The sequence below is a fragment of the Sinohyriopsis cumingii genome, chromosome 7 (assembly GCF_028554795.1).
Source record: "Sinohyriopsis cumingii isolate HCF-2022 chromosome 7, ASM2855479v2, whole genome shotgun sequence".
NCBI lineage: Eukaryota > Metazoa > Mollusca > Bivalvia > Unionida > Unionidae > Sinohyriopsis > Sinohyriopsis cumingii.
The window spans coordinates 100,966,831-100,990,120 of NC_142967.1; the positions used below are offsets into that span (position 1 = coordinate 100,966,831).

Sequence of the window (23,290 nt, forward strand, 5' to 3'; positions counted from 1 at the left end):
CCGTTACACTGGCCAGTCCTTCACCAGTTTTAAACCGGACTCGAGGAGTGATGTGCTCACTGGTATGTCCGTACGCATATCGGAATACTCTGCCAGCAACGTCTCTATCTCTTCCCGCTTATGCGCAGTCAGCATGGGGTCACATTCCACGTCCGAGGGTGTCACAGCCCTCGTTAATGGACAGCTCGAGATAGTGTTCGTACCTCCCGTATCGCCTTCGGCGTCCTCCGTGACGATTGTGGCGACGACAAAATCCCCGACGGTCTCTCTTTCTCGGTATCCCTTATGGAGATTGGCATGGTACAGTTTCTCCTTAGTCGGTATCCGTATCCGACAGGCTTGACCTCCGACGTTCCCGGTTACGACGTACGGAACCCTCCAAGAAACTTACAGCTTGTTGTGTTCTTGAGGCAACAGCAGCAACACCTTGTCCCCTACTTCATACTATCGTGGTTTCGCTCGCTTGAGGTTTTCCTGTACGAGGTAACAAATATTACCCAGTTTGTTTCGCAAATCCGCGACGTACTGAAAGGTAGTACGTACCTCTTTGACATCGAGATTATCCCTCTAAAGCTGCCTGAGTGCGGCAATTGGACCATGTACGGTCTGCACATACAAGAGTTCAAAGGTAGAAAACCCTAAACGTGCTTGTAGTATTTCCCGATATGCGAAAAGCATGGCCGGAATGTACCGATCCCAATCTTTGGGGCTGCCTTCACACAGCTTCTTTAACGTGTTTTTCAGAATCACGTTAAACCGCTCGACCAGTCAATAACACTGGGGGTGATGCGGTTTAGTTGTGAGGTGCTTAATCAGTCGGTTCACTTTTGCCATCACGCGACTCATGAACTGTGTCCCTTGATAGGTCAGACTCTCGTCGGGAATATCGACTCGTGGCCAATTCCTAAACAGCGCTACAGCGACAGTTTCCGAATCAATTACGCAACGCTACAGCCTCCGGAGAGCGTGTTGTGTAATCTACGACCGTTAAAATATACCAATTTCCATGCGACGACGCGGGTTTTACCTGTCTGATCCAATCCATCGCGACACGTCAAAATGGTTCATTGATAAGGGATGTACTTCCCAAGCGGATGGGTCGATGATCCGTTTTCTGTGCCATTCTCTGACATTTGTCGCAGAAAAGACAGAACCGCTATGCATCTCATTGGACCCTGACCAGTATAATTTCTGAACAAGACGATCACGCGTCTTGGAAAATTCCCATGTGTCCACCCATGAGACTCTCATGTGCAAGTTTCAACACTTCACATCACTTCTCCTTTGGCACGACGACTTGCTTGAAGTGTTCATTTCCTTTCGTGGGACGGCGATAGAAAATCCTCTTCTTGGATACGAACTTCACTGCGCCATTCGGAGTTTCTTACTACGTCACTTCTTCAGCGTATTTATGCCACTGTGCCACAGTTGCGTCTTCCTGCTGTAGCTTCCTCAATTCGGCCGGAAGTACGTTACTGACCGGTGTCAACATAACGTCTATCGGCGTCGGTTTTGTCTGTCGACTCGTGGACCTGGTTTCGACAGCACTCACCGGTATCGGTGTGCAGGTTTCTGTGTGTGTGTGTGTGTGGGGGGGGGTCGGTTGTGGCAACACATAACGACATCCCAGTATGACGTCATGTGATAGTCCATCCAAGCATGAAGATTCAATTTTCCCCTTCACGTACGGTGAATCGAGGTCAATGACAGCCACTGGCAACGAATCACGCGCGCTATTCGTGTACTTGACCTCAATTACATCCACTGTGTAGTCCTCAGGGTTAACATACTTCTTGTCGAAAGGAGCATGAACGCTACACACAAAGTCGTACAAGAGGTAGGCACCTTAGCCGTTGACAGCTGCGGATGCGAGGTTTGCTGGTTTACAGCTTGCCTCCTGTTTTTACTCCTTCCTAGCGACAGCATTCACCTGGTCTGTCTGCCCTTGCGAGAGTCCCTTGTAAAACAATATGTGGGCTTGCAGCTGTAGCACGTCAATGGCCTTCGCCGTCCTGCTAGGTCCGTTTTTGTGGATGAGGCCTGTCCTGGTCTGTGGGTGGCATACTTCCCTGTAGATCCCCCTCCGACTTTCTTACCGCCCTGACAGCTTGGATCTCTCCGCCATGCTGCCGATCTCTTCGAGAGTCCGGTGCTGTCTCTCCGCTAGGAATACTTTCAACTCATGACTGTAAGTACTCTTGACATGCTTCTTGAGTATAACCTTGCGTATCACTTCGTACGATCGTTCGACTTCTGCCATCTTTATTCACTTCTCAAATAACCCACGAACACGGGTGTTGAATTGAGAATGGGTTTCCGTTGCGTCTTTCGTCGAGTCCCGAAAAAGCTTAGGGTACGTTTCGGCGGTCAGCCGATAATGGCAAAGAAGGGCCTTATTGAGTGCGTGGTAGTCATCAGCTTCTTCTTTAGCTAAGTTATGGTAAACTTTGTGTGCTGCACCTTGCAAAAACGCTGAGACGTTAACCGCCCAATGGTGCTCGAGAATTTTATGAATGCATGAAAGTTTCTCAAATTGCGCGAGAAAATTGTCAGTGGATTCTTCTTTGTCATTGAAACGCGGAATACTGATCTGTACCATTCGGTGGTCGATACTCGGTCGTACGCTCCCTCCAGAACTCGTACTTGATTCGTCCCTATCGGTGGTCCTAGCTTCTATCCATAATTTCTCCATTTCGAGAGCATGAGCGAGTTCTTTTTCTTTTGTGGTCGTTGCTATCCTGACTTACTCCAGCTCCCTCTGTGTCTCTCTGACCGCTGCTATATTGGTCAGCTCCAGTTCTTTCCGTGTCTATCTTTCGGCTGCTGTTTTGGCCATCCTGGCCAGATCCTTATAGGCCTCTCTTTCAGCTGCTTTTTCGGCCCTCCATTCTTTGATTATCTCCTCTATGAGCGCTGATAGGCGATCTCCCTCGTACCCTAGATCTTCCAAGCCGATGGCGCGATACTCTTTAATCATTTGTCGGTCTGTAGCCATTTTCTGATGTTACTAACAGTACATAATACCCTGTATCCATTTACTAAACAATTGACGGATGTTACACGTTCCTAACCCAATACCTACCTATTGACAATGACTAATAAGATATTCTGCCCTATATTTGCTTCGCAATTAATGCAAATAACTGACATCTACCAAGCATGCAAATATCAAAATATAACATCCACAAGCTGAAAAATCATATAAATTCGAAATATACAGGATGGAAAATATATTTCCCCTCTTAGTGACTCGGGACTCACTGAACCGCAAGTAAACACAATTCATTTTAAATCTACGAGAGAGAGAGAGAGAGAGAGAGAGAGAGAGAGAGAAAGAGAGAGAGAGAGAAAGGGAGAGGGAGACCATTTCAAGTATATATGGGGGTGCAGTGCTTCATACCATTTCGCACCGTGAGGTCTAATTGTTAATTAGCTATGTATCCAACTACTCTTTATAATCTTCGTACTGTTTCCTTGTCGTTTTATATATTTTTTTCTGTTTCCGTGTTTTCGTACCTTGCTGTTCAGTTTGCATACCGATTTCTCTTCGATCCTTTCCGGATCCACAACGCTCGATTCTAGTGTTATACGCTGTCAGTCCGAAAAAAAACCCTCAACTGGCAATGATTCATCATATGATTGGTATTGCCCTAGTTAATCGAATACAATATGCATATTTTATTTTTATTTTAAACCTATTATGTTAATTGGGTCATGACATGTCAAACTGTAGGTCGATCAAAGAAAGAAGTACAAGTGTCTCAAATGCTACATTGTAGGGACACAATTCTTCATGGCAAAGACCAAGATCTAAGCTTGGACATCAACAGTGAGATCCTGGAAAATATCACCAACCTTCTTAAAACAGCGTTTCCACGAAATCCAGTATTTGCAGCGTACGGCAACCACGACTACTGGCCGACAGATCAATTTCCGGCGGGGAACAACGAGCTATACAATAGAACTCTTGTAGAGTGGCGAAGTTGGATCAATGATAAGAACCAAGAGATCAATTTTCTGAAGGGTAAATAAGAAATTATTATTGACTTTAAAACTGTGTTAACTCTAGCACTAATGCTTGAGTTTTACTGTCCTATTTTTATTTTCATACTCTCTTTGTATCTTATGACAACGACATAACTAATTTCGTTTGTTTTAGAGCAAAATATTGTGGGTAAAGTTATGTTCGTTTTGTTAACTAATCTGAGCGTAAACCCAAGAGAGCTTCTGGTTTAGTCCTGATCCCGTAATGCGTTTTTCGTCCGTCAACAATTATTTGTTACTGATCTAGGGGCTAATTTACTGATTTGATTTGAATGTTGGCTTGCATATTCATGCCACCATATACGTTCCAATAAGAACGAGATGTACCATGTTAACGAGGTGAGCTGACATTTGACTGACTGAGTCAGTTTCTGATCAAAGGACTGTATTTCTAATCAGATTCGGATCATTTGATAGACAGGCTTCGGTAATAAATGCCTTCAATAGTTTAATTATTGATGAGAGTGGCGCTTATCAATGAGGTAACCCTGCATACGACGTGTTCAATTTGCGATCGTTTTTAAGCATGCATAGTATAAGGAAGTTTTTTCAAAGTGTTGAATAGGCTGAATTGAAGGAAGCATGACACTGCGGTGGTCTACTGCTGTTTTGTTCTACACTGCCGTTGCAAACTCGGATAGGTAATCCAATACGTGTATATCACGCCATTTACACGCTGGATGCACTAGAACGTTCAGCGACACTCGCGCGCTTGTCAATTTCACGTTGTTGAAAACAGTAATTTGGAAACTGCGCTTAAGTATACAATGCCTTTTAACATTTACGTTCTAGCAAGCGCAGCGCTGATGTGGATCTGGCCAGGTTTGCCGATTTGATCGATTGAGGAAATAGAGTACGTGATGTTGGGTCTGTATTGATTCGTAAGAATTATTTTTATGTATGTTTGGGGCTTGAGACTTAGAACTGGAAATTATTTCCTTATCGTGTGGGCGTCCATCAACACATGGGGGTCAAGCCGAACTACCAAAATCAGAAAATCTCAGCAGCGGTGCGAAGATTTCAACAACCTCAAAATAATAAAATTTTGAAATGATATATCATTGAGAACTTTTTCAGCTGGAAATTGGTTTAAATTGAACACTGGGAAAGGAGTATAAATACAAGGGTTGCATGTCGAGGAAGAAGTGCAATCATCATCATCATTTAAATTATAGACCTTTTCGCCCATACGGGCATGTACGTCTGGTTAATGTCCATAAGCGGACTATTTAATTGATCCCGGGGAAGGAATTAGAGCCTCATCCCCCCAGGCATTACTGTGCATAAAATGCACTATTTAATTGAGCCGCCATGTCTTGGGTCAATATGTCTCGCTTCATAGACCCTAGCGACCTGAATGTAAGGCTATACTCGAGTGGGAATAGATTCAGCACACACTCGAGTTAAGGTAGCAATTCAGACTGCAGAAGTGCAATTAACGGGTTTTGGCATTTGTACTGAAGACTGAGAACCGTATACATGGCGAATACGGAGCTTACATAATTTGTTACGAAAGATAATGAGGTCAGAGAAAAATCGTAAGATGGTATGTTGAATCATCTGGGAGAGCATGCTAACGTCCACTGGTCTGCGTGAAAATGCGGTTAACATACCCTCGTATACGCTCTAATATAACTGAGCCGAAATTCAGATAGAAATCGAGAGTTATGACCATCCTAATGTACCAGTATTAACTAGAGGCAAGCATGGACTCATCTCGACTCTTCTTTAGCACGGCTTCACTTATCCGTGTAACAGTTCTTGGGCGAAAACGAGAATGATCGTTTCATACGTCAACTAATAGCGTAATCAGTATGGTTTTATATGAACGTGGTGGCAGTCCCCCAGAACGCACAATCGCCGGAGACTTAAACATTCCACAGGAAAATATTGTTTGCGATTGCATGACAGTTGTATTAGTGAAGAAAGCTAACTGGCTAGAAGTGACTGTGAGTATTGCACCCGAAAAAGCTACCCTGTCTAGCATTTATATCAATCCATCACATTAATAATAGAGGACTATAATGGACCGTAAAGCTTAAGAGAGAATAATTGAAGCGGAACAGCAACTGCGAAATTAAGTCATAAAATGAACCGCGGTACTTGCTGAATACAAACGCACATGTGTATTGTCGTAGAGGTTATTTAGCGGAAAGCTGCCGAGACCAATATTAGTCTTGGAGTGGCTGGAATCTCGATCGTGGCGACCATCATAGGTACACCAGTCGGATTTGTAGTCTGGGCTATATCAACAGTAACTTGTGTGGCTGTTGGCGATGCTAAAATAATTTTATTAGGCTGCATCCCTGAATACGGATCTGTTCGCAAAATGTTGCGGTGGCTCAGATTAATCTTAGCACGATTAGTAAACTGCGCTTGGTGGCTATCAAAGACAAAAGCATTACCACTGTATACTTTGAGACGGTGTTGGCCAAAATGGAAAAATTCTGACGGCTTTGTGCCCAGATTTTTAACCGGAGCGCCACAGTGGAGATAGAACCGAAACAGGGATGTGATTTACAGGCAGTGAAAATCTAGTCAATATTAGCGGATGAGCCACGAGATTTAGGTAGAAAAGCGGACATTGCGGCAGCGCCGTGCGCATGTGGATTTGTACGGGAATGCACTCACTCTACACCTGAGCATTATGCGGAGATAAAGTTATGGGTAGTGTGGACGCGGTTCGAAGTATTTGACCCATGTCGGTAAGCCGGTATCAAAGCATCACTCACCCACTAGTTTATTCCACCGCCACCACCCCTCCTCGCAAGCAATTTATAGTTATCTGCACTATAGTTATTATAACTGAAAGTCGGACATGAGAGAAATATCCTCTTTCCAGACCACTGCTGCACTAACATTATAACATAATTTTCAATGTCCCTCTGCCAAACAACAACAACAATAATAATAATAATAATAATAAAAATAATAATAATAATAAAAATTGGAAACAATATAAATATTGTGTGGTTCAGTAAAATACACAAAGCATCTTCGTGTCATTGATGTAAACTGTGTCACTGATGTAAACTTGAAACTTACCTTATATAATATATATATATATATATATATATATATATATATATATATATATATATATATATATATATATATATATATATATATATATATATATAAGCCTATGAAAAATTCCTTGGCACGTACATATTTTTTATTTTAATTTCACAAGGATAAAGGTATATTAAAGGACCCTTATAATCAAATGTGGGTATCACAGATCAAGAAGCAAATTTAAATAAAAATGTTAAACAAAATGAAAAAGTTTTTGCTTGTAACTCGTAGCCAGATGCAAACTGCAAAGACTAAGCTCTACCATCATACAATGCGACCGCAGATCTGGGTAGACGAAGAATGGTAGAAATAATCAGTAGAACAAACGATATACACCTGATCTTCCGGGGCATACTGAACCGAACGTATGGGTTTTTGTTGTTTGCTGTACTTGACATATAAGCGAGTATAGACGGTGCATCCTAATTATTATGTGTACTTCACACATGACTGAATTACTTGTGTGCAAAATACAAAAACAAATGTATTGAGGTAGAAAGTCACAGAAATTTCAAATGGCCTGCTTGACTTAATGTTTATTTATGGTTGTTGCCGATTGTATATCCGTCTAAATCCGATTTGCTTTGGTTCATTTTCTCCCAGATACCAGGTGGAAAAGCATGTGGTTAGTTTAGCTCATTGTACAATTCTCCTTCGCCACACAAGCCATTTTGGTACGGAAATAATTCGATATCAACTGCAGACCAAACAACTTTGCTAATAACAATCGTCAGGTGTAAAAGTAATCACTGATTAAATATATTTATCATTTTATGATCGCTGCCTATAACAGAAACGAAGCAACAACCATGAATCGACGCAGTTCATCTATCGGTCACCCAGATAATGTTTTTACCAGGAAAGACTGAGAATTGCAAGTCAACAGGCAGAACTATTAAAGATCGAAAGGGTCTAAGGTCAGTGCCACATGCAACTCCGTTCATATTATATGAAGTTTTAATTTCCCATCTTAATTACTTTTTTTCAGGTGGATACTATACACGCTTAATCGAAGCCGCGCCCAAAATCCGTATTCTGTCTCTAAATACGAACTTGTACTACACTTCTAACAAGCAAACACCTTCCCAGATCGATCCAGCAGGCCAGTTTCAGTGGATGGAGTCGGTCTTGAACAGTTCAAGAGAGCTGCACGAAAAGGTCTGGATAAATGGAACGGCTTACTTTAAGATATATCATTATGACAAAATGAAATGAAATTTAAAACATGTATACTAAAAATCGGTGACGTTGGTTATTACCGAATTGAAAGAAAACGAAATTTGTTCCCAGTGAGCGGTAATAACGAGTTCGATACGGCGTGGAAATATGTCAATGGCGTCAGGTCGAAATGTATGTTCTACCACCTTATCAAATTAGTTCTTTCCCCGACTCGGAACAAAGTACTTACATGGTTTTGTATATATTATATATCCCCTTTTTATTGATACATTTTTTTTTTAATGTATACTTAAAAATGAATCAGGTATTTGGCATTTCAAGAAATATATCGTACAACTCTCTGAAAAATCGCCATGTACATGTACGTAATCGTGGCTAGACATATATATATATATATATATATATATATATATATATATATATATATATATATATATATATATATATATATATATGCAGTTGCGTCATCTGTCTGTCTTTATTGCAGATATGGTGATTTACTCTTTGGATTTGGATTTTTTAAAATGCTGCATGGGACATTTGAATGGATTTAAAATGCAGCCATAGGCAATTTGATTTTTTCATTAGTTCTCAATGGAACAAAGGTTTTGGATTAGTTTGGATGATGATTGGACGCACTAGTTACTAAACACACACACACACACACACACACACACACACACACACACACTCTCTCTCTCTCTCTCCAAGCAAATTGCCGAGCAAATTTCCGAGCAAATTGCCGAGCGAATTTCAGACTGACAGTGCTTAAATACATTAAATTTTTTATATACTTTAAAACGTTTTATTTTTATATTAATACAAAAAAGAATGCATTGAACTTAAAGGAGATAACTGAATCATATATCTTTAAGAAAACGAAAGTTCGGTCTCGTTCATACTTACCAGCTAGATTTTTAACATTCCTTTGGACAGTTTCTTCGCAAGAAAATTCTAAACAATCATGCTGAGGCATTTTATGGGGAATTTTCCCAATGTTCTGGACTCAGATTGAGATCAACATGTTGTTGACAAAAGCAAAATCAATGAAACAGGTCTGGTATAAAATGAACTTGATTTTGGACAACGCCAAGCCGAAAATACCGAAAGACATGATTTCAGCAATCTCAGCCTCTCTTATTTTGTTCGGCCATTGATGAAATCCAAGACTATCCGAATGATATGTACTTGTCGTTTCGTCAAAATTGTTGAACAGTTGTTGACTTCTCTTGAAGATGTTACGAATTAAACGAAGCGCGCTGGATATTGAACAATTCTTAATTACGGCTGGTGTAAGCTGGACATTAGAAGACGTTAATACGACAAAGTAGTAGGATTCGAAATACCAAGGGGTGCAGATTCGCGTCTTACCTTGTGTTATGTTGTTGCAGGTGGTTGGACCCGTCCACCTCTCTAGTCGTGGAAGAATGCTCTTAATTTCTTGGTAACTAGTCCCTGTGGTTGGAGCACTAATGACACAGCAAATACATATTCTGCAATGAAATGCATCCATAATTCGCGCACCAGTCACAATGCCATTTCAAATTTCAAAGTTTTAAAACATGGCATCAGGATTTTTTTCTGGAGCAAATATAACTGGAGAAGCTTTCAGTTATCCGTTAATATTGCAAGGGATTCAGATAGTTGAGTAAATCAGAGGATAACATTTATAAACATCTGAAGCATAAACGTAGACATATATTAAAGAGCAGCAGCTCAATTAACCCTGTAATTTAGAAGAATTACTTCTCGTTATTTTTGTGTGGAGAATTTGATTCATCACTAGGGCCAAAGCAGGATGCTAACTTTAAGTTTGAAACTTTTCAAGTAGAAAACAGTAATGAAAACAGACAATATCATTTATAATTTTCTTGTTTGAAAAATATCGAGGTGATTAATACAAAATCTAGTGCACATGTTTGAGACTAAATATTTGATGTTTTTGTATTTAAAAGTAGCTTTTACATTGTATATTTATAGCTTAGCGCATCAATAATGTTTCGTTATGAAAACATGAAAAGTAGAGAGTATGAAAGTACTCGAAATGAACTAGTTTTCTGTATAATATTAACTTATTTAATAACTGTCCATTAAATTTATCCTGAAATTTGCTTGGAAGTGCACTTTGCTTGTGTATTTAGTAAGTAGCGAAAGAAAAGGGTAACTTACTGGTTTAAAATCTATGTTCTATTTGAGAAGTTATGAAAAACCTGACTGCAGTTTAAATTCATTCACATATCTCATACAACGGTTAAAAAAGCTTCAAAGCTAATCACCACATCTGCAATGCAGACAGACCGATGACGCAATTGCACATTATATATCCAGGCCTAGCTACGATCATGTACACATGGAATCTTCAGAGAGTTATACACTATCTTTCATAAAATGGCAAATGCCTAATTCATTTTTATACGTATAAATTAAAAAAATTGAAAAGAATGTACGAATAAAGGGATATGTAATAAATAAAAAAAATTTACACGTTTTATTCCGAGTCGGGGGAAACGGCATCTGTGTCTGACGGCCTGATTTTTTTCCATCGACTGAGAACAAATCACATGTTTTGTCTTTGTATGGTGCTTTTCTTGGCTAGGAGGCACACACATACTGCAGTATATTTAATGCATTTTTTTATACCCCCCTTATCATAAGGCTTTTCTTTAAATACGTTACTCAGTCATAACACCTTAGGAGAACTACTACTACTAACTCGCAAATCCAAACCTCCCAGATACTACTTTTATCTAATCTCTTCTAAGGTATAAGCATACCAAGCTTGCGAATAGATCAGTTGCTACTCCCGTTCATGCCAATAAGCATGTTCTCGTCACGAGAGATCTCGCAAAAGCCAGCGTCCACGAGAAGATATACCTCTACAAGTTGGAGGAGTTTCTCACTTCTAAGGAATGTATACTTCATCCATATTTCCAACTTTTTCTCTTCCTATCCCGACAAAGTTCTGCCTCAACAATTTGCTGACAATTCGTCGTCGTCACACATTTAAGTACATGCGCAGGGAGCCTGAACGACTTCACATTAAGTTCGTGCTATAATAATTTATGTACGTGCAGGTCTCTAACGCTTATAAAAGCTCTTAATATATGTGTAATGCCATTACGAACGGGTACATTTTGGTGAGTTTCTATTCCAAGGCATTCCTATCATCCGGAAGCCAACTTCGCTATTTGTACTTGTACAGACTGCAGTTTAAATTCATTCACATGTCTCATACAACAGTTATAAAAGCTATTGGACTTTTTCCCGACAGGTAATTGCCGCATTTTGGATATTGTATCACCGACTTTGTTAGTGTCTATAACGGTGCCTCAGTTCCTTTTATGTGAAAGTGTTTGTGTGTAATATAGACACTTATGTACATTTCTTTCTCACCCATACGATAGAGAAATCTAACTGTTTTGCTAACCGTACTTTTCTAATCTCAGTCTAGTCATCTCAGACCAATCTCCTCAGTCACGGTGTCCATTCGCTAAAAATTACTTTAACAAAGAAACCTTTGTTGTCTTCTGCTGTGCCTGATGCAGTTGTTCTAAAATCAAACAACAACAACAACAAATATATAACAAAAACAAAGTAACTTAAGGTAAATCCATCTCTGAGAACACATCATACAAAAACATTTCGAGAGAGACAAAGACACACACGCATACGATGTCGAGCCTTTTGGTACAATGCTAGTTCGTTCCACACAGCATGGTCAATTTTATCCTATGTGCAGGTGTATCTCAATAAATTTTCCGGTCAGCGTCATTAAATGTAGCTAAAGCTACGTAACTAGTTTTAAATACTTCGTGTGAAACAAATTTTATACTGTTAACTAAATTTAATGACGCTGACCTGAAAAAATGACTGCTACTGATATGATAGATTTCTCAATGCTGTGTTAAATGAACTATGACAGAAACACTTAGCATGCACTCAACAGACATACGGACAGGTTACTGGGATCAAAACATCACATAAACCCGTCCGAACTGATGATCCTATCCACCTGGATGGCCTATTTTTGTTGCGACCGGCCTAGGTCATATACTAGGGATCACGAAGGGCCAAAACAGCAATATTACGGGCTCAATCACTAACATCCCTAGCTTACAGTTCGTCGAACCAAACTTTTGCAGACACGTTCAGGGACCAGTCTATGCCTCATACCACCTACACTTACTCAACAGATGTCGCCTCGCAATTTATCAACATTCTGCCCGAAGAGACGCTTTATTCAGCGACTGTCTCAAAGTAACTGTTTCTAATTCAGGGCGTTCTACGAATTCAAGTAATCTAGTCACTCTTCGCCAGCCAACCCTCAAGCATTACATGGGATCTTAGCCTCACCTCATTTAGCTAAGAAGATGTTGCCTGTTCTCGATTGCTGTCATCTGGTTTACACTATCCGATGGTACATGCATATTCAGCCTTCCAAGCCTCCAATGAGGACGTTTTCCACCTTTGACCCTCGGAATTTTTGTCTTCCTCCCATTCCACCAACAACCTGGATGAGAGCTTCAGCATCTGATGATCTGACGACGGAACGGAAGAATCCGACTTTAATTACTTTCACAGTCTGGGATGGTTACTGACGTTTTTAACCGCCTTCACCATCAGTTCGTCGGCGGTTATGATTTGCCACAAGTCAGTCTTTGATTTGGAAACCCAAACAGTTGACAGCGATATCGCCGCTTTGAGGACGACAAAGCAGCACTCCATACTTATGGAATGGATGGCATTTGGCAGTTAGTGCTCAATATAGTTGCCATGGCTTCGATGTTGGCTTTTCATATCTATGGCTATCTTTCAGTAAAAGGAACATGGCTTCTCTTATCCATCTCCGAATATATCAGGGCTTGCATGGAGTGTGTCTCCAGAAAGGACAGAGTACTGCAAAGAGCGGCTCAACACGCTTGGGCCAATGCCGTAACCGCATCTACAATTTACAAATTGGCGGAACGCGACTTAATGCTGTCTGCTTGCACTTTCCTGAAGGACTACCCTGAGGCCAAGCTAATAGCACAACCCCCATCCTATAACCTTCTGTTTAACGCCCAGATTGAAGAAGTCTGCAAAAAGCCACCCATTAGACCAATTTCTCTTCCTCCCACAACCACAATGTCGATAAAGGGATAGTACGGGAAATGTGCAAAACGGCCCAAGGGCCTTTCATTTGACACGAAGCTATGAAAACCGTCCTATCGAAGCTCCACCAAGTGAAAGCTCAAGCTATCATACCAAAGCGGATGTAGCACCGAGAGGATCCTATCATTCGTTCCGCACTTTTGTTGGTCCCAGAGGAAAAAGTCATCGACGTAAGCGCCCTCAATCAATTTATCTACGCCATTTGTTTCTCAGCGGAAACAATACAGAGCATTTTGAATGCTTTCCAAGAGGAAGACTTTGCCATCAGTTTGGTCTTACAAGGCTTCCAGGAAGTTCGCCTACAAGGTCATATACCATTTCACGGAACTCGCATTGTGGCTTAACATCGACCCCAGAGTCTTCACGAGTCTGATGAATCGAGTAATGGCGCATGTCCGGACCATATCTATGGTGCAGCTTCAAGTTACCAGGACGACATCCTGCAGAAAATCAGAGAGTTCGACCTAATAAGACATGTAAACTCTTGTTATCAATTTGGACTTCTCGTCAACAAGAAAATATCCAACCTATTACCATCTCAACAGTTTTTTCACCTAGGTATAGAGTTCTACATACAGGCAACATTTTTATCCTTTCTCAGGATCGGACATTGAAATCCGAAGCATGGTTGTACCTTTACTTTCGATGCATTCTATCAGCACGGGAATTTATTCGCCTTCTAGGCTTGCTCAACACGGCAGATGACCTCATGGTTCCAGGTCTCCTTCCTATGTACCCATATTAAATGATTCTTCTGCCCGTAAGGAGGCCTAAAATTTGCCAAGTGAACCATCCTCTTACCATCTGCACACCATTGAGACACCATCTGTGGAACCGGAGCAACCTAACTTGACTCTCGACGGGTATACATCTACAAAATACAACCGCCCGAGATTACAGTCTGTACCGATACAAGTATCGTAGGCGGGGGAGCTCACCTACTACCATCCTTTCGGAAAGCCAGCGGTGCTTGTCCTCTTCAGGAACAACATCTTCATATCAATAACTCAGATGACGGCTTTTGTTAAAGGCTTTCAAAGGTGGCAGGAATATTTGCAATGCAAGAGAGTTCTCATTTTGTCCGACAACTCTACAGTGGTGACTTATCTCAAACGATAAGGAAAAACCATGTCATACAGTGGTGACTTATCTATAACGACAAGGAGGAACCAAGTACTAGACCTTTGCGGCGGGTGTGGAAGTCTAAAATGTTTTGCTATCAACAACAAATTCACTTGCAAGTTATCAGTATCCCGAAACTCAACAAATTACTAGCAGAAGTCTGGTCTTGGAAAAAATCAACTAAGAAAGACAGAATGGTCTCTTCATTCCGTGGTTTTCATCCTGATGTGTACCCGATGAAATTGACCGTTGGTGTACCTGTTTGCGACAAGGTGGAATACCAAATCCCAATATTCGTATATCTAGGTTCGGACCCAAAAGCTTGGACAGTCGACACTCTATCGTTAAATTGAAACAACTTGTATGCATATGCCTCCCTCCAACACCACTGATTCCAAATGTGATGCAGAAAGCAAGACAATCAGTCTGTCGCCTCATCCTCATTGCACCATTCAGATAAGAGAAGTCGTGGATGAACGACCTCATTAATTTCGCAAAGGGAATTCCTCAGAGACTTCGTATTTTCCCTTATCTAGTCAAACAAACACGAGGGCAGTTGTTTCATTCCTAACTTACAGCTACGGAACATACACATCTGGATCATATGAAACAGGCCCTCAGACATAAACAAAACTCAAAATCAGTGGTAGAGAGAATTGCTCTAGCAAGACGGTTCGCCACTCTGAAGGCATCTGAAGGCACATGGAACGTTTTCACCATGTGGTACACAAAAGAACACATACATCTCCAGACATCTATATCGCAAATAGCTAACTTCCCTTGATTCTTCGTAGAGAGAAAGTTTGCACTGAGTGCGATAGAAGGTTACCGCTCCACGATCGCTGACACCTTTCGTCATCACGGAAAAGACGATATAAGACAAAAACAAGGACCTATCCGAGCTACTCTCCAACTTTGACTGTACACGATCATAAACGTTAGACTTAATGCCCAATATAGAACCTATCTTGGGTATTAACTGGCTCAACAAGACATATTTGAACAATTTTCAGGGGAATCTCCGGCCGACATGTCATACAATATCTGCCTGCTTCTTCATGGCATTAGCGACAGCAGGCAGAATTAGTTAAATGCGTGCCTTATCAGCGGATCCGAATTATGTGCGGTTCAGACAAGACAGGTCAGTCTCGCTCAGGATGGCATTCTCTTTCATAGCCAAGAATCGGCTTCCATCCACGGGTAAACAAATGTTCGTCATAAAATATGTATAGTCTGGACACATCAGTTGAAGGTCACTTGCAAGACAATGTTAATCTTTCAAGGGAGATCACGCCTCTTTCTTTTTATTATAAAATGACAGGAGGATATATCAGAACAAACTGTCTCGTCCTGGATTAAATGGGTTATTCGCTAGACATAAATAGACATAACTGCAGCTCAAATACATGTATTACGCAAATCGGCTCACAATTTTAGAGTAGTTGTCACTAGCTTAACATTTGGCTAGAACTGTTTGTTAACAGCATCATTTAGGTTGTGGGATGGAGATCGGAGTCCACATTCGCTTTTATCTTATAGATCTGTCATCTCAAAGAGCAAAATTTGACCTATATCTACAGCCAAACAGGTCATTTTTGCAAGTCAGTTAGCAGCTTCCTAAGACGACTTCCGCTGAATTTGCTTGGAGGGAGGTTCCCTTATTTGAAGCTTCGCCTCGATAGATGGAGTCCCCCCCAGTTTGGTTAAATAGAAACTGTCTTGTATACTTAGGGGACCGGAGATTATATCACCGGGGTACGGGGATGATCTTTCCACCTTTTACCGATTTTACCTATCCTCCTAAGGTATCATGATTGGGTAACGTATTTGAAGAAGAAACCACCGTTTCCTAGTAAAATGTTTCTTTAAGAATACTTACCCAATCATAATACACATACGCGCTCACTGTCTCCCCGCAGTTACATTCATAGAGGGTGTGCCTTCCGCTCCATTAGTAACTGATGTATCCTTAGGCTTTGCCATTAAGTCGTATGCCTAAGGGATCTCACTTTGCCTGGCCGCCAGTTAGATCTACATACAACTTTGAACTCCCTTTAGCTAAAATTAGTATATGGGAGACTTCGATTTGCGAGGTAGTAGTAGTTCTATAAGGTATTATGATTGGGTAAGTATTCTCGAAGAAACATATTTTACTAGGAAAGATTGATTTCTATACACGGGGTACAGACAAAAATCCCCATGGGCAATGATTGTTCCTTGTACACGAAGAAAGCAGATAATCCCGAATTAGATCGGAGAGCTCACAAGGAAGGCACGCCAAATCAATGTCGCAGTTGCTACAAACTTCGATCTCATTGATTTAAATGTGACATACCGCACAGCTATGATTACAAGGGTATTGATATGTGATATTTCACCCCCCCCCCCATAGACCAGTACCAGATCATTCTGATTGATTATATCATGATGATATACTCAAAAAAGTTCTAGTATAGAAAGAAATTTGTGAAGTTTAAAAACTTGGAATGGGAAAGGGGAATATGTTCTAAAACCAGATTATTTAGTACTAAAATGTCTAAAGGTCTAAAGGTCTCTCTCTCTCTCTCTCTCTCTCTCTCTCTCTATATATATATATATATATATATATATATATATATATATATATATATATATATATATATATATATATATATATATATATATATATATATATATATATATACCTGCAATTGGAGTGCTTTGCGACCAAGGGATAGACTGAGGTATATCAGATCTGGCTGGGGTTACAGTGGATTTAAGTGAGGCTCCGACGGGCATTACCACATACCCACTGGCATTCAATGCCTGTATCATTTCCTCATTTGTCATTGGGTTCTAACTTGTAGCCATCATGAAAAGAACCCTTAAAAAAAACGCGCGTATATCTGACACTGCAAACAAATCGTACGACAGCGATCGGTTGTATAACCACGATTCAGTCAAGAAACTATTTACGAACGCAAACAATCAATAAGACGTAAGTCTTCAAAGTAGATATTAATATCACTACAAAATTACTTTATCAAAATATAGTGACAAATTCTAAATAGAAACCGTCTCGCACGCCTTAAAATATCAAGCGCAAGCTTATACATATAATAACCCCATAATGGTGTTACTTATATAACCCCAAAACAAATAAGTAAACAGTACTATCACCTCGTTTTCTGCAACTTTCACTCGGGCGTTAGAGCGCTGTAAAATTTTGTGAGTGGGGTTTAAAGCATAATGGTATATTAGGATAAAGAAGTCAAAGCTGTCTCATTAAGTCAACAACCCCCACGCAGTGAGCTATAAAACCCTCTTATATGTGGTGGTCAGATAATCTAATAATCAACTCCAACCTGTACACATGTATTTCTCAATAAACGAAACTGATATACTATATCAATAATGTAAACAGAAAACAAACATATGCAAAATAATGGCAATTGTCATAAATGTCATTGCAATTTCCATTGAATTAACGCCAAATTATATTCAGGTAACAAGTAAGTCCTTTGCAAGTGCTAAAGATTATGCTATGTGCGTTATAGCCTCTCTGTCAACAGGCTGAATTGACAACACTAACCTTAACTTCGATTTGACACGGCGATTTCTACGTAGCGTCTAACAAGTGGGTCAAACCGTGCTGCTACCACGTGTTGAACCAAACTGCAATGCTGGCGATAATCACAACTAGAGTTAGAACGTCATTGCTATCACTTGCGAACGACAAATAATATATTGAATAGCTAACAAATGTATGGAAAATAACACATCATTTCCAAATCCAAGAATCCTTCCTTTCGAAACTATCACTAATTAAACGAATAACACGTAACACAAAACACGCATTACTCATCGTCCTGGTTTACCAGACAAATAAGATCTTCTCTCCATCCCACGGGCCCCACGGTGGGCGCCAGATGTGAGCTCTCACTCCTGTCGCAAAGAAATAAGTATATAATATATATATATATATATATATATATATATATATATATATATATATATATATATATATATATATATATATATATATATCCAATTCTTGCTTATTTTCAAGGTTATTGTAATAGCGCACATACCACCCGGTGTTCACACGCCAGATTTCGTTGTGTGGATGTATGACCAGTTCAACACCCGCCTGAACGACATTTTTCAAAAGTACTCTGACGTCATCGTTGCTATGCATTTTGGCCACGATCATGCCGATGGTTTCAAAGTGTATTTGGACAAGGCTGGTGAGATTGTGATACTGTATTTATATTTTGTATTTTATTATATCTTTACTGGTTTCTAAAGAAAATATAAATATTGTCCGTCTGAAAATATTAAACTTTTCGAATGGATATATATATATAACTGATTTGGCATTCTTATGGTGGCGCTCTACAGTTTCGTATTTTGCATAGGATTAGGATTTTAAAGAAAAAGAATTTCCCCGGCTTTCCTCACTGGTTATACTGGCTATTTAAAAAAGACCTTGGATATCTTAGGTATAATTCAAAGAACTTTAATTCCCTTTATTTTGGTGTATGATTGATAGGTGTACTATGGATTGTAGAGTATACAGCTTGGCCTTACTTCAGATGTGCACCCTTCAAAATGTGCTAGCGCTGCTTGGTCATTTTCACTTCCTGAACTTCAGAGGTAAATTGTGCAAAAAAGAGCCGATAACGTTTTTTACATTTTATACATTTGGTAAATCATTCATTGCACTTTCAGAAGCTGGTATTGTCTAGTCTGGCAAAATTCATTTTCCCTATTTTAATAGCTGCTATATATAGTGTACTTTAGACTAATTAAGGCTGATTTTTTAACACAAGGGAGCAGTCAGTTTAATTAGCAGTGTGCTTATTTCATGTAAAATTTCAAAAGTACAATATCCAAAGAAATATCATCCACATTACATTGCTGTAGCATAGAGGTATGCCAACATTCTCTCCATTGTGCATGTCTTAAATGCGAACTACTTCAGCTTACATACGTCATTCTCTCAAAAGTACATACTAACTGGTGAGCGCCCCCATCTGAAAAGACAATTTTTGACTGTCGGACAAATGATATTTTTTGATGGTTATTTTTAAGTGGCCATGTACATCGTAGACATTGCTATAATAACTTTAAATTTCCTTTATTTTGGTGTATGATTGATTGGTGCAATTCTCTTTATTTTGGTGTATGATTGGTGGGTGTAATTTTCCCTTTATTTTGGTGTATGATTGATGGGTGTAGTTTGGGCGAGACAATAACGACCTGAGATTTGGAGGCGACTGGTGGTAATACAGTTAGTAGCGTTCCTTTGTTACAGAACAGTTTTCATGTCCGTTGCCAACTTTTATCACCCATATCTAGATATCTAAATATTTGCGACTAATTTCACCGTTAGGTTACGGTGTTGTGAACTACTATCAAACTTTATAATGCCCCCCCCCCTGAAAAGTTCCTAACGGCCACCCCTCCTCCTGCCGCCCGCAGGAAATTCTCCACCCCACCCCACCCAACCCCACCCCCTTCACTCTTGCGCCGCTAAGTTCGGACGGGCGCTTCTTAAAACACAGCTTGCTCAATTGTCCATTATCACTCTCAGCACATTAAAGATAAATTGTTTAGACAAAGAGCCGATAACTTTTGTTTTCCTTTTTATATATTGATAATTATATATTGCACTTTCATAAGCTGGTATTATAGTGTCAGGCAAAAAACACGTTACTTATTTTAATAACTGCTAAATGTGGTGCACTTTGGAATAGTTCAGGCTTTCTTGTCGATTTCATGGGAGCAGTTATTGTGATAGCTAATTTTGTATCCATAATTACCACATGTGTATACATTTATGACAGCATTCCATCCATTGTGTATGTTACCAATGCAAATAACTTCACCTTATACTGTTCCTACTGTTCTTTCTCTGTAACTGTAGACCGGTACCAATATTTATCAATGTCTATCGACTACAGTGAAAATCCTTTCTAATAATTTACTCCATTCAGTTTTCAATATTTCTGTTGGAAAATCCTGTAATTCACGGCCTAGCCTAAAATAAAGCGATTTATTTCCTTTTAAATTAATTTAACATTTAACTGTTGTTGTGTTGTTGGGCTTTTCCTTGTCTATTTTAAACTTGCTCTCTGATATTTGGATAAACAAAATAATATAGCAAATTAAAATGATTTAAATTTTCGCTTCTTGAACTGGCAAAGTTCCAACATAATTTTAGGGTGTTAACAACTAAGGCTCTGATTTATGAACATAGAAGAGACTGCATCATATATTGTGCTAGATAGATTAGAAGATACGGTGATGGTCTCCTAGCTTCAGCATGGAGTTTTTCTGAAGGGAAAGTTCTAAACGCACACAAAGTCTAAATCCCTGATTTGGTATCCGATCAAGCATCTGAAGATAAGATTTACTGGCTGATATGTACGCAATCGAAACAGGGTCAAGTTCAAATTTTTACTAATGATCTGTATCGCCGTAACGAAAACCTTCGAATCTGCTCCAGTATGCGTGTTTACCGCGACACTTATTAAGCTCTGATCTTGTGACATTTGTCCATGTGGTATTAATATGTGAATGGCAAGTTAGTTTATGGTCGAAAATAAGCCAAAAAAGTTAGTCTCATCCACAACAGCAATAAGATAAAGGCCAAGATAGAGTTTTGGTCATCAGGAATTCGATGTGAATGGCAGATTTGCTTACAGTTTCAGGTGCATACTCTTTGGTCTGTATCATTTTAAAATGTTGTCTATATATAATAAACGATATGCGATGATCGATCGTTGGAGGAATTGGTATGGTCATTTACAGGTTTGGTGCTAGTATTACCACTGCTTTTTGCCAAGACTACGAGAACTAGCTAGCTTCCCAGCTTTTATTGAAAATATCGAGTTGAGTATAGAGGGCTGTACTAGATAAGTGTTTCAAAAATTAATAGCCGGTATCCTGTTGAAGTTGAATGGGCTCAATCAGAAGATTCTTGGAGTTCTTCCAGAGGTGTATTATAATCTTCGACATTAGCAAATTTGGTATTTGGAGGAAGCTTGTCTCGGGTATTTTGACATGTTGGAAGTTTTCAGAATAATTCTCTTGTGAGTGCTTTCGGCAGCTCTATTCACAGTTTCTGGTATGGTCCTGGTCATTTCATTAGATTTTTTTGAATGCTTGATACAGATGCTTTTAATTTTGCAAGTGATTTTGTACGATATTCTATACTGATATAAGAGAAGGGAGAGAGAACCACCTAGAGAATATGATATATACTTTCTTCTCATGCTCTGTATAATGGTACGATGTGATTTAGCTCGGTATACACGGTATTTTATTCGGATATTTCAGTTATTTTCCGTACCCTGAAGACTTCTTTGCATGCATAATTAAATCATGATTTCGATTCGCTCATGTGCCTTCAAAGGTTTTGGGTGGAATGGTGTCCTCTGCAACAACCTGAAGATCCTTGCATGTATCCACTTTATTTTCAGAATGATCACATGTCAAAGTTGATTGGCAGATGGCTTGAAACTGTTCACAATCTGTATTGTTCAATTTTCAATTCTGCCTTTGCCTACAAGTTTTGGAGCATTACTATTCAAGCACATTGTCAAGTGGCTACCACTACATAGATGGTCAAAACCTTCCCAAAAGACAGACAGGTCAAGCAAGAGAGATAGATTGCAGATAGTTGAAAATTTGGGTTAATTTGGATGGACACTTCCTACAGCCTTGTCAGTGTTTCTTGAAATGTTTTTGAACATTATAAAATATTACGTCTAATTCTATCGTTTTGTTTTAAAAACATCTCCAAAAGGCAGAATACTATTGTGTGTTCCTCTTTAGTCAGAAGACGAATTTCATCGACGTTTGTCTTTAAATTGCGACGATTCCATTATATTATGATGTCAGTATTTATTGAAGTGGTACGAGGTTTCCCAGGTGCGGCATCGGGGGCATTCCTGTGTCCATAGTCTCTTGGCATACAATTTATTTGAGAGCTTAGTAGGCTAGTCAGATCTTTTCAGAAGTCGAGTAAGTTCTAAATCCTTACTTTTTTTATATCAGAGTATGCATTTCCAATCATTTCAGCAGCATTGTGCTCTTTTGGTTGCTCAGATCAAACCAGGTTCTCGGTAGTAGAGTAGGAACTCTTTCAAGATGCATTGAGTCTACATACTCTGCGACCAATATTTTGATTTTCTTTCTGTGGGCTTGGTTTATCGGTTTTCGTTTATATCATTGGGTTTCTTATCTGCTTTACTGTCATACTGATTACTTGCATTATTAGCTTCACACTCTGTTTGGCTGACTTTTAGCACAGGTTTTGTGGCGTTCAGCCTGACTTTGGTTCTACGTTCGGTCCTTGTACGAGAAGTATTCCGATAGGCTTGTATGGTCCCTCTGTTTGACTCTGTTTGACTCTTCACCAGGTTAAACAAGGAATATGGACTAATTTGATTTAAGGACAAAGTCTAGTCGAATGCAACATTTGTTTTTTCCTCAGGGAGATTAGAAAAAATAATGTTTTGATTATTTTTTAAATACAGCTTAATCAAAGAGGTTAGCTAAATATACATCCGTACATAAACCCTTCGTGCTCATGCCCATTTGACATTGATATGCTTACTTATTCGTAATTTAAAATGTTGATTCGGAATATATTAGGCCTTGGAACTTGTCCTAGACAAAGTTTAAATGCGAGCAGTAAGTAATTTCTATCAATTTGACATGTGCTGGAGGG

General features: G+C 39.6%; 1 protein-coding gene across 1 annotated transcript in view; it reads left to right on the plus strand.

Moving 5' to 3' along the window:
* Positions 1-23,290, plus strand: part of LOC149795829 (cyclic GMP-AMP phosphodiesterase SMPDL3A-like) — a 69,886-nt gene that overhangs the window by 45,384 nt on the left and 1,212 nt on the right. Inside the window, exons 3-5 of the mRNA XM_089965729.1 lie at positions 3,780-4,024; positions 8,108-8,277; positions 18,620-18,797. Of these exons, the coding sequence (XP_089821855.1) occupies positions 3,780-4,024; positions 8,108-8,277; positions 18,620-18,797 (593 nt within the window). The remainder of the gene's footprint in view (positions 1-3,779; positions 4,025-8,107; positions 8,278-18,619; positions 18,798-23,290) is intronic.